The sequence below is a fragment of the Cinclus cinclus genome, chromosome 15, assembly GCF_963662255.1.
Source record: "Cinclus cinclus chromosome 15, bCinCin1.1, whole genome shotgun sequence".
NCBI lineage: Eukaryota > Metazoa > Chordata > Aves > Passeriformes > Cinclidae > Cinclus > Cinclus cinclus.
In genome coordinates, this window is record NC_085060.1 from 230,326 (window position 1) to 242,936 (window position 12,611).

At 57.4% G+C, this 12,611-nt stretch overlaps 1 protein-coding gene and 1 pseudogene across 1 annotated transcript; one reads left to right on the top strand and one right to left on the bottom strand.

The window, feature by feature from the left end:
- The first annotated feature begins 1,058 nt into the window (after nt 1–1,058).
- On the top strand, nt 1,059–4,689 carry LOC134050216 (COMM domain-containing protein 4-like; annotated as a pseudogene).
- Nucleotides 4,690–6,094: 1,405 nt separating this feature from the next.
- On the bottom strand, nt 6,095–10,217 carry LOC134049925 (small ribosomal subunit protein eS4). The gene is made up of 7 exons (XM_062502687.1): nt 10,085–10,217; nt 9,792–9,869; nt 9,138–9,318; nt 8,616–8,713; nt 7,418–7,589; nt 6,839–6,996; nt 6,095–6,256 (listed from the first exon to the last, which is right to left on the bottom strand). Exons 1-7 carry the CDS (start codon nt 10,085–10,087, stop codon nt 6,155–6,157), a joined length of 792 nt encoding a protein of 263 aa, XP_062358671.1. The 5' UTR covers nt 10,088–10,217; the 3' UTR covers nt 6,095–6,154.
- Nucleotides 10,218–12,611: the final 2,394 nt, after the last annotated feature.

A 12,611-nucleotide genomic window follows, 5' to 3' on the forward strand; every position in this document is an offset into this window, starting at 1 on the left:
CTGCTCTCCTTGGCTACGTCAGGGACTATCCCAGCCCCAGTGACTTCAACCTCAGCCATTTCGGAGTCCCCTTTTTCCCCGCCCCAGTGACTTCAGCCTCAGCCCTTTCAGTGTCCCTTTTTCCCAGCCCCAGTGATATCTGCCTCAGCCATTTCAGTGTCCCTTTTTCCCAGCCCCAGTGATTTCAGCTCTTTGTCAACCCACAAGCTTTATTGCACTGCCAGCTCTTCTGTTCCAGCTCCAGCCACAGCTTGCCACATCTCTGCCAGCAGAATCTTCTGCAGCTTCCAAGGGCACCCTCCCCGTCTTGGCTCCAGCTCTAGAGCACCTTAGCTCCCGCCCTAGGGCCCCCAAGCCCACCCCACCATCCGTATCCCAACCCCAGAATGATTTCACCTCCAGTGCTACAGACCCATCCCAGGTCCAGAACTACTATGCCAGCCCCACGGTGCTTTCTGCTTCCATCGCACAGTCCCTTACTGAGCTGCACACTTTTTATGCCATTCCCACTGACAATCCCTGGCCCACTTAGCATTTCCCAGACATACACACACACACACACACACACACACACACACACGCTGGCTTCCCGCTCCAGCCCTACGGTGGCCCTCGCACCTCATGGCAATATGCCGGCACGGCGGAGAGTTCAGGCAGAAGCAGTCCTAAAAGGCCCCTTTCAGCCCTACATGGCCCATCCCATACTCACACACAGTAGCCAGCCCCACCCTCAGTAGTCCAGGCCTCCAGTGAATTCTGCAAAAGAATCCCACATTCTCAATGTCCGACACGCACTCTCTCCCCTGCTTGCTCCTCCAATTCCAAGCCCCAGTGATTTCAGCCTCAGCCATTTCGGAGTCCCCTTTTTCCCAGCCGCAGTGATTTCAGCTCTTTGTCAACCCACAAGCTTTATTGCACTGCCAGCTCTTCTGTTCCAGCTCCAGCCACGGCTTGCCGCATCTCTGCCAGCAGAATCTTCTGCAGCTTTCAAGGGCACCCTCCCCATCTTGGCCCTAGGGCCCCCAAGCCCACCCCACCATCCATACCCCAACCCCAGAATGAATTCACCACCAGCCCTGCAGCCCCCACCCCAGGTCCAGAACTACTATGCCAGCCCCACGGTGCTTTCTGCTTCCGTCGCACAGGCCCTTACTGAGCTGCACACTTTTTATGCCATTCCCACTGACAATCCCTGGCCCACTTAGCATTTCCCAGACACCCACACACACACTGGCTTCCAGCTCCAGCCCTACGGTGGCCCTTGCACCCCATGGCAACATGCCAGCACGGAGGAGACTTCAGGCGCAAGCAGTCCTAAAAGGCCCCTTTCAGCCCTACACGGCCCGTGCCATGCCCAGACGCAGTAGCCAGCCCCACCCTCAGTAGGCCAGGCCCCCAGTGAATTCAGCACCCCAATCCTGCAGTCTCAATGTCTGACCCGCACAGTCTCCCCTGCTTGCTCCTCCAATTCCAAGCCCCAGTGATTCCTGCCTCAGCCATTGACATCTTGGCTCCATATTCCCTATTCCAGCCCCAAAGACTCTTGTCCTCAAATCCTACCGTATTTCTGTCTCCTCCAGTTCTGCTTGCTCAGCTCCTGCTCCTCAGCTTCTCACTGCCAGCAGCTAAAAGCCGCTGCTGCTTCTCACTGCAGCCCGGGGCTGTTAATAAGGCCACAAATCAATTACTTTGATCACTTCAGCATCTCTTGGAGTTGTCCCACTCCTCCTAGAAGGTATCCCAACTCTGGGGACACTTGAGGCCTGATGCCCAACATGTACCTCCCCTCCCCCCCGCCTTGACCTCCCAACCCTCTCCCAAAGGCCCCCTCACTCACTTCCCCCAGGCAGCCCATGTTTCAGCCTGAGCTCTACAACCCTTATTGAGTCAACATTAGATATATAGTAAAAACAACTTACTAGAAATTTGCAATAAAAGAGCAGAATAATGAAGTAGTTTAATAAAGGAAGCTGTGATTACTGCAAATTAAAGCAAAATAAAATTTAAAAAATGGGGAAAAAAACAGCTTTATTCCCAGCATTTCACAGTTCTCTAAATGCAGAAAACCACAAAACAGGTGCTCCCCGGCCGCCACTACCACCAGCAGCTATTCGCCCTTAGACGCTCCAGGTCCCCCAGCGGCCGCCAGAGCCGCGCAGGGCGCGACGTAAAGAACTGGGCACCGCCGCCCCCCCCCCCCCCCCCCCCGCAGACGCTAGAGCCGCGTCCGTGCTCACCGGCGCTCCCCGGACCGAAATCTGCGCGGGTTCCGTCCCGGAGCTGCGGCGCTCCTCAGGTCGTGCACCTGCAGCTCCCGCCGCCGCCGCCGCCACCGCACTAACGCCCGCGTCCCCACCGCACGCTATTCATAGGCGATAGCCGGCCAGCCCAGCTAATCACAACCTGAGGCAGCGCCGGCCCCGCCAATCCCAACCCGCCCCTGCCCGCCGCGCTCTGTTCCGCGACCTCCCGCAGTCCCCTCACGGCCCGCTCCCGCGATTCCGCCCGCTGCCCGCCGTCTCCCCGTTTCCTTGGCAGAACTCCCCCCGCCCTTTCCAAGCCTCAGCATCACCTGACGAGGCTCCGCCGGCTCCCAAAGCAGCGGCGGCGGGAGCAGAGCCCCAGGCGAACGATCGCCCAGGGCCACGCCCGGATTGATAGGGCGGTTGTGATTGGACAGGTCAGAGAAAGGCGGGCCGGGATTGGCGGGGCTCGGAAGCTGCGCGGCTGCAGCTCATGCTGCTCCAAGGGTCCGCGGTCGCGCTGGGTCCCGCTCCCGAGACTCCCCTCCCCTTCTCCGACCTCTCGTGCCCAGGTCCCGGCTAAAAGGGATGCCCGGGAGTGGTTGCGGGTGGCAAAGGCGGGCTCTGCGTTCGCATCCCGGACCAGGGAGCGGCGCTGACTTCGTGGGGAGAGGGTCGGCGGCAGGGAGGCGGCGGAGGAGCGGGGAGGGCGTGCAGAGTCCGCTGCGGGTTCCGGGCGCCTCTTTCCCGGCAGCGGTTCCCCTTCTGCGGGGACTTGGACTGCCCCGACTGCGTGCTGGCCGAGATCGGCGCTCTGGCCAAAATACTGACGTGCCAGCCCCCCGCCTGCTGCGGGCCTGCTGCCCCCCCTCCTTCTCCACCGCAGTCCTCGGTGAAGCCGGAGCTGATCTGCACCCCGGTGCTGCGGGACCTGCTGGGGGAGGCTATCGAGGTAAGTGTGGGGCTACTGCACTGGAGGCCAAGTGTTTCAACACTACAGTGGCATAATCAACAGCATTAATTAATCTCGTGTTCTTCATGTTCCTCGGTGTTGAGAATGCTACCAGCCTCTACTAGTAGAAATAACATACGTAGTAAGTGTTATTGGTATTAATATTCAGGTAAGAATTGTTAGTATTAACACTGGTAGAGTCTTAGCTGGTGTTTACCATGATGCTCTGCTTCCCCACAGTATGACAAGATCCTGAAGCTGACCTCAGATGCAAAGTTAATTGAGCACTGCTGGCCTTACCACCATCCCCCGATGGAGCCGTGCTCCAGGGATGGGCAGCAATGCAGTTGGGAATACCTTGCCAGAGTGACAGAGCTCACCCTCCCTCCCATCTGCAGAGTCAAGGGTGTGAAGGTGATCATCGCTCTTGGTTTTATCCTTGGATTTATCCTCTCCAGTGTAGCCAAGTATGATGTAGACAGCCAGTCTCTGCCAAGTGAGCTGCAGCAGCTGGGACTGCCCAAAGGTAAGGGAAACCTTTGGGGTGGCACTGTGAACCAGAGCTGGTGGGATGTTGCTGATGGTTCCCAGCCCTGCCTCCTTCACACCCAGCTGGGGGGGGCAGGCTGGCTGCCGTGCTGTTCTCCATCACCTCCCTTCTGTGCCATCAGTCCCTGGGGGCTCCTCTGGTGCTTTGGTGGGGTTTGGCCTCCGCAGGTCTGGTGTGAGCAGATGTGTTCTCTTGTCTCCCCTCAAGAGCAGAGCATGCCAGCGGGTTGTGCCTTCCTATGAGAAGCAGAGCCCTCTCGAGGACAGGCTGTGGGCCTGCAGCCTGCGATGTGAGAGGGGGTTGAGTCTTAATAGGGGCGTGGGGGTCAGTGTCAGTCACCATGCTGGAGTGAGCTGGGATGCTGACACCATCCCACTACACAGCCTAGTGAGCCAGCTTGGCTCAGTGGGATTACATCCTCAGCTCCAGCGAGCTGCAGGAGGTCAATGAACCTGTGGTGCACCTGACCTTCAACATGCGGGACAGAGAGTGGGAGAAGATGATAGCTGTCCCTGCGATGCTCTTCGGCCAAGAAAGTTCCAGGTGCTGCTGGCAGGTGAGGTGCCAGGAGGGGTGGCAGCAGGGACCTCCGTGGGAGATTCTGTTGGGTGAGATGCTGTGGGATGCACGCTGGGAAGGAGATGCTGGAAGGGATATTGCTGCAATATCAGCAGCTCCCCCACATCTCCATCCTCTCTCTGCAGAGTTGAAGCAGGCCCAGACCTTGACTGCTTCTCGGAGGAGACAGAAAAGGGCCACGGCAGGAGGCTGCGACACTGCGTTGGGGGCTGAGACTGATGCTCTCGGCTGGGGAGGAGGACGTTGCCTGCTAGTTTTCCGGGTGCCCTCGGGGCAGTTCCAGTAAAGTCGTGGTGACAAAGCTGAGCCGCGTTCCGCTGTGTCCCCGTGTTGTGCGACGTCCCGCAGCGGCCGGACTGCCTCGGCAAGACACCAGCCCCCGGTATCACCGTGCAGCCAATGGGGGCGGGCCGTGCCTAGCGGCGGTGGCGGCGGGCTCGGGCTGCGCTGTGCGGTCGCAGCCGTGCCCAAGTGCCCGGAGCTGCCCCTGGCCGGGCGCTTCATCCGGAGCGTGCGGAGCGCCCAAGTTCGCGGGTGGCGTGGAACGCGCGGCGGCGGGCCGCGGCCGGGCAGTGCCCTTCTGCACCGTGGCCTGCAGAATCTCGGCCGGTGCCCAGAGCAAGGAGCTGCGGCTGACGCTGAGCGCGCTCCCCCAGCGCAGGACCTCGTGCTCCGCCTTGGCACGTCGGGGTCGTTCCGGCCGTGCCCCGCCGGTGAGCTGCCCCGCCATGCCCACCTGTGCTTCCTCACCCGTGAGAGCCCCCGTGTGCCTTCTCCATCGGGGACTGCCGGCGCTTCGGGTCCTGGCGCCAGGGAGGAGGAGAACCTTTGAAATGTATCACACCTGATGAAGCCAAGAAAAGATACTAGTTTTCAATTCGTGCAGGTCTGTGCCCCATCCATCTTGGAAGACAGGTGCTTGCAAGGCAAGCAGTGGAAAGCAGGCAGGCAGTGGGAGAGTCCTCAAGGCTCCTTTTCCCCAGGCCAAGCAGAGCAGAGGTTGCACCCTCAGCCTCTTCTACACCTCCATCACTCCAGCTTCTCCACTGGCAGTGTTCCAGTGCCCATACCTGCCTGGACCTGGTGGCCCCAGCCTGCACACCTTCCTACCATGCCCAGGCACAACCTCCCCTTCCCTACAGTGCCTCCTGCATCCTTGCTGGCACAGCTCAGTTGTGTGGTTGCCCTTGCACACTGCCCACACCTGCCCACCTTGTCCTCCAGGGCCATTCCCAAAGCGACAGCTGGTTCCCAGCATCCAGGTTCCTGCAGGGCATCAGCTGACTGCCAGGCTGGTGCTTAGTGTCCCCAGTAGCCCATTCCCTTCCCACTTAGTCTAAGCTGTCAGTGTGATCACTTGCACCCTCCATCTCCATAGAAAAGACAGAGGAGCATCCCTCGGGATCTTCCCAGTGCATGGCCACCAGCCAGGCTTGGACACTGAGCACCAACACCCTTGAAGCAAACATATCTGGGGTAACCCCTAAAGCTGACCTGGCACCACTGGCTACAGGAGAGCCCACCTAGCTTTCCCCAGATCCCTACTTCTGCACATCCAAGAGGGCTTGTGCCAACACCTTCCCAGGGACAGACAGAGCAGTCTGAAGGCTCTCCCACCCTTCCTACTTGCCTTTCTGGAATATGGCTGTAGTAGTTGCTCAGATTGATAGCAGTCTCCCCAGAGAAGCAGGACCTTCTGAAGACCAGGGCCTGGCACTGGCAGCATGACTCCCCACCCTAGCCCCAAGACACTCCCCAGCCAGTCAGAGCCATAATAGTAAATGGTTTAATTAACACACTGACAGCACCAGAGCCAGCCTGAGCTGGACTTTATCCGCTGCTCTGCTTGGCTGCCAGTCTCTTGTCTCTCTCTTCAGCAATGGTCAGGCGGATGCCCTTTCCACGGGGCAAGGAGATCCATGGCTTGTTACCCTGCAGTAAGGGAGAAGAAACCACATCAGGAAATCCAGAGAGCACCACAGCTCTTCCTCTAAGGGGGAAAGCAGCAGAAGCCCACCCCTGCTCATGCTGACTCAGGTGCACATGGGGGTAGAACTGGTGCAGCAGAGGCCGCTAAGGAAGTTGCCAAGGATGCACAGGTCTACAGCTGCCTGTCAACCACATCTGTGAAGAATGTACTTCACCCAAACTGAAACACCACCCCCCCGCAACCTGAACAAAGAGCCTGTCAGGGATGGCAAAGCAGCAGAGGCTTTATGGGAGGCACTGAGTCACAGCACCTGCCCAGATCACACCAAAGTCTGAGCACTGCTCAGCCCCCAGCTCTCATGTTTCAGGGCTGCTTCTTGAAACCATGCTCATTCCTAAAGTTGCAAATGCTTCTTCCCCTTCACAGAGTAGGGAGAAATACAGGGAGCCGAGTAAGAACAGAGGCCAGCAGTGAAGCTTCACTGTGTGGGAAGACAGCTGCCTAAGAAAACACCAAGGCTCTTTGCCTCAGCCAGCAGCCCCTCACAAGAGAGATGTCCCCACCTGGTGTCCCCACAGCCTTACTTTGCCAATAACGAAGATGTTGGAGAGCCTGGTAGCAAAGCTGTTGCCATTGGCGTCCTTCACATGGACAACGTCAAACGACCCGGGGTGCCTCTCCCGGTTGGTGATCACCCCAATACGGCCCAAGTTGGCACCACCAGTCACCATGCACAGGTTACCTGAGTAAGGGAATATGGGTGTGACAAGAGCTGGCACCAGGTGGTGTGAAGTCCTTCCACTTGGGCTCTCTGCCCATACCAAACACTCCCATCCCACCTGTGCTAGCACTGCTCACAGCTTTCTGTGACTGAAACTGCCTCTCACCATGAAGAGACATGCTGAAGCACCTCCCCACCAGCCTGCTGCTTCTACCTGCTGTCTCAGAACTGCCAAGCCCCTGCCAAATGCTTCCCACTGCCAGGACACAGGAAGAATCCCCTGCTCCTGCTCCAGGTGGACATGCTCCTGGGAAAAAAAACCCCTTCCAAAAGCTGACATCATTGCCTCTCTATTTCAGTGCAAATATGTCTAGCATTTAACTTCCACACTGCTCTCCACAGCAGGGAACCATATAGTACTTTAATGGGATGCAAGACCTACCTGTGTCAAACTTTATGAAGTCTGTGATCTTGCCTGTCTCCAGGTCAATCTGGACTGTATCATTCACCTTGATGAGGGGGTCTGGATAGCGGATAGTGCGGGCATCATGAGTGACCAAGTGAGGGATTCCTTTGGTGCCCACAAATATCTTCCTCACCTTGCACAGCTTGTACTGCAAACAAAATCCAATACCTCTTAGCTGAGGCAGCAAGCAATGCCATGGACTACGGAACCAAAGAGCCATTAGCCAGCAAAACACCCAGACACTCAGGGTGCACAACATGAACCCAAGGAGTGACTTGTCCAGCTCCCCGCCTCAGTAACAACTTTTGAACAGCTGCCACGCAGCTCTGCAACAGCCCCACCCAAAAACACCTTTGCTGTTGGGAGCAGCAGCCCACCTTGGCCTTCAGCCTCCCCACAAACACTACTACATTTTCACAGAAAAGTCTTTCCCAGGGCAATTCCTTTATTTTTCCCTGAAGCCTGTGGGCACACAACAGAGACAAAGGCTGCATTTCTCCAGGACCCAAGAAAGACACTCCAGGGCACTGATTTCCCTCCTGCCTGTCACCCTAATTCCCTCACAGCCTCTCTGTACTTCATATATCAACAGAGTAGTAGCCAGAGAAGCACATGACAAGGAGAACCACACCACAGCTGGTTCCAGTACAGCCAGCTCTGCTATCCACACAGCTGTGTGCCTGTACAGCCTGCTTAATGGAAGGAGACATAAAGCAGAGCTTGGCCTTGCAGCTCAGGCACACCATGCCTGGGTTAAGGAAAATGCATGAGGAAGCTGCTCCCCAGCATCCAGATTGAGTAGGCAGTTTTGTTATCCTGGGAAGAAGTTCAAGGCTTTTACACCACAGGCAGTTCCATGTTTCTGGTCACTGTTAGCTGGCAAAACCAAGACTCTCCTCCACCTTAAAACCCTCTGATCCAGCACATGCCCACAACATCGTCTCCAGCACCAGACAATGCACCTACACCCATCTGTGAACTACTTTCATGTAACCCAGAGATCGCCCCCGACCCAGGCTTCACCACAACATTGAGTGCCCCAATCTCAAGTGCAGCATGGCCTCAACTGTCAAGGAAGAGAGACATCAGCTCTCATTCAGGAGATGACAAAAAGGAAGCACTGCCCCAACCAAACCCAATGGACCCACACTTACACCACATCGAAGCTCCTCACCTTGGCCTCCTCAGGTGTGATGCGGTGAACAGCAAACCGGCCCTTGGTATCATACACCAGGCGGAAATGCTCACCTGTCTTCTCAATGCTGATGACATCTGATTGCAGACAGAGAAATACAGCAGCAGCTGTTACCAGCTCATTGCCCGAGTCCCTCACTTGGGATCAAGCTCATGTTTAAAAATAAACAGAGACTGCTGAATAATTAGGGTGCGATTGATGAGGCTGGGATCTACCCTTGACGACAGGCTCACATCTTTTCTATGACAGAGTGCAAATTAGCAAAAACTGCTGAAGGGTGGAATCTGAACAGCAACTTACCCAAGTCAAGCAGGCACTTACAGGTATCTGACTATGGTATTCACTGCAGTACACAATTCCAGACTAAGTAACAACTGCTTATACATATCTGTTCGTTAACTCCAGCATGGAAACCTTACCCCTCAAATAATGCCACCCCCACAAAACACTCCCCCACCAGTGCAAGAGAACTGCCTAAGGAATTGCCCCAACCTTACTCACCCATGAAGCCCGCAGGGTAGGTGATGTCGGTGCGGACTTTGCCATCTATTTTGATGAACCTCTGCATGCAAATCTTCTTGACCTCATCTCCTGTCAGAGCATACTTCAGCCGGTTGCGCAGGAAGATGATGAGGGGAAGGCACTCCCTCAGCTTGTGAGGGCCTGTTGATGGGCGGGGTGCCTGCGGACAGAAGCTTTCTGCTGGAGGCTCAAGCAGCATCAACCACCCCAGAGGAGGAAACCATGGCACCAACAGCTCCCTCAAGAGCACAGAAGGGCAGCAGCACAAAGTGCAGCTGCCACACATGTAGCAACTGTCTGAAGCTCCCTGTTCTTGTTATTCACAGCAGTTCCCCCTATGTCTTGCCAGCCTCACAAAACTGCCCCCAACAGCGCACAAGCATCCATTTCAAAAGAACAGCCAACGACCCCATCATATCCTCTGCACACGGGGGGAACACGAACGCTATTCAAAGACCCTAACGTTAAACCAACACCTCCTGCCCTGTCTAACTGCCGCTGTTTACGACTCGCCCCCGCGCAGCACCCCTGATGCGACTGCGCCTGCCACGACCAGCCCCGGCCCCGGCCCCACCTCCGGCCTCGGACCCAAGCCCGACCGGAGCTTCAATGCCAAACCAGGCCCGCACTCACGAAGACGCCCGTCAGCTTGTCCAGCATCCAGTGCTTGGGTGCAGCAACGCGCTTCAGATGCTTCTTGGGGCCACGGGCCTACAGGATGGGACGCATTAAAGAGTGTGTTGCGGGCCGCCGCCAGGCACGGCCCCCACCCAGCCATCCCCCCGCGGCCCCCTCGGACCCCCGCCCCTCGGACCCAAGCGCCGGGCTCCCTCCCGCGCTTGTCGCCCCGCGGGGGGCGGCCACAGCCCGCGGTAGCGGCGGATGGCGGCGGATAGCGGCGAGGAGCGGCGCCACCGTGATCTCACCATGGCTGCGCTCTGCCGAGAAAGGACGGCTTCTTCCGGCCCGCCGCGGAAGGACAAAGCATGGCGGCAGCGGCGTGCGTCTCCCCCTGGCGGCTCGGAGGTCGAGGGCCGCTCGCGAGATGACGGGGAGATCGGGAGGGCTTGTCCTGGGGGCCCCGACGGGGACACCCTGCGGCGGGACTCCCTGCTCCTAGCCGAGGACTGTGTCCGTGTTCATCGCTGATGGCATGGGACAGCCCGCCACATTCTGGCCCTGCGGTTTGGAGAGTGTGTGAGTATCGGGAGCCGAACCGGGGGTAACCCCTGTGCCGGGACCTCTCCTTGCCCACATCTGCCCTTCCACACCTATGCCTTCCCCCTGCCACGGCCCCTCCCGGGGTAGAGCAGCCCCCAAACCTGATGCCGGGTCTTAGCGCCCACTTATGAAGGCAGTTCGGGGATCAAGTTGTCCCAGCTGCCCTCCCCAGGGGAGGCCGACGTGTCCCCACGGTGCTCCGGAGCTGGCGGGACAGTCCCAGGCCCCCGCATCCTGCCAGGCAGCCCATTGAGTGCAACACCTAAGCACGTCCCCACAGCAGCGCTCCCGTAAGCAGGTTGTGGCTGGGACAGAGGTCCCATTCCCCAGGGTACTGTCACCGAAAACGTCGGGTTAAATGAAACTCCATGTTTAGATTAGAGAGCAGCATTACTTCATTCACAGTGCTGGGTACATAGGGGGAGCTTCACTTATGATACATGCACACTTTCAAAACTTTTCACTATTTATACACTTCAGCAAAGAAATTAATGTTCTTTGGCTATAAAATACACAGTTATCTTCATTAAATAGTATTTTATATTCTACTGGTCGTAGATTTCTTGCCTCTCATGCTAATTAATGTCCATTTTCAGTCTTGTTACTGTCTTGTTATCTTTTTCCCAGGTAAGACAATTGCTGAATTGTCTTAGTTTCTTTTATCTCTGGGTTCTGCAAAATGTCCGTGTAGTCTATAAATTCTGTATTCTGTATGTCCAGTTTCCGCAATATATCTCTCCCATGCTTAGTCCAATGAAGCATATAGAGCAAAATTTAAAAGTTATAGTAATGTTCCCGACTTGTGTTCCCACAATAGCAGCTTATGACAAACCTTTCTAAGTGCTTGGCTACGGTGGAAGATTACACTGTTCATGATTGATTAAAACAATTAATTATAAATTTTAACTAGAAAAGTTACTAAGAAAGCTGTATAATTTTCAACAACAGGGCGGGAATATCATAAGCCGAGAAGACGCACTGGAGCTGTGGGGTACCCACCCTCCTTCAACCAAGGGCTGCTTCACACAAAGCTCTTCGCCGAAATGGACGGGAGCCACAGCCGACGGAACAACGATCCTCCCAGATTTTATTACACGGCAGCTTGAGACCCTTGCCTGCGCATTTTGGGACAGGCGGCGCGGCCCAAGCTCCACCTCCCGCCTCCTTCCCGCACTTGGCCGGGTTCCGAGCATTTGCTGCGCCCGCAGCGCCGGTACCTGGGGCAGCTGGGACGCTGCTCACCGGTGGGGTGAAGTAGAAGCCCCCCGCCCCAGTCGCGCTCCAGCCTCAGTAGCCGGCCGGCAGGTCCGACGGGGAGTCGAGCTCGCGCTGACCGAGCCAGAGCTCCGGCAGTTCGTCTACCCTGTTGAGATCAAGCTCCACCACCAGCGTCCCGAGAACCTGGTCCACCGGGTCCGAGTCCATGAAGGCGGGGCCAGCGGTCTGGAGGCGGTGGCTCCCCGCGCCCCGGGGCCGCGTCCCCAAGCCCCAGGGGAGCGGCGAGCCGGGCTCCGTGGGGCGCCGGACTCTCCCCGAGGCGCGGTTCTGGATGTGGAGCTTCTGCAGGCGTAGGCTGGCCAGGAAGTGGAACCTACCTGAGGGGGGCCGCAGAGGCGGCGGAGCAGGCCCCACCGCCGGCACCTCCTCGGCCCCAAAGGGGTAGTAGCGCCGGATCGCCACCACCGTGCCCCGGAGGGGGAGGGGGGGGGATTGCAAACAACTCAACTCCGGCGTTTAATCGGACACGGCAGCGCTCAGAGGGGCGCGGGTGGGTGGGGGTCCCCCGACGTATCCAGGCAGGAAGGGAATTGGAGGCGCCCCGGCTATACCCCCGTGCTTGCATGGGCAGCAAGGCAGGCATATCCCATTCTGGATGGGGGATGTAGGGATTTCCACCTCACCTAAAGCCAGAACACCTGACATTTGTGTCATTTCCTATTGTTTATTTTCCCAGCTGTGTACCTGAAACAGCTCCCACAGCTCAGAGGGCAGTCTGCCTGCTGTGGGGACAGAGCACATGGGGCCGTGACATGGGTCAGAGGCAGCAGCTGGCCAGCTTCTCTACTCTCTCATTCCTCACCTTTTTCTCTGGATGGGCACTCCCCAAGCCTGACATCTTCCCCCAGGCACAGGGATCCTTTGCTGGGGCAGTGGCAGCACCAGCCTCCTTCCAGCTGTTACCACACAAGACTGGTCACACCACACCACACCACACCACACCACACCACACCA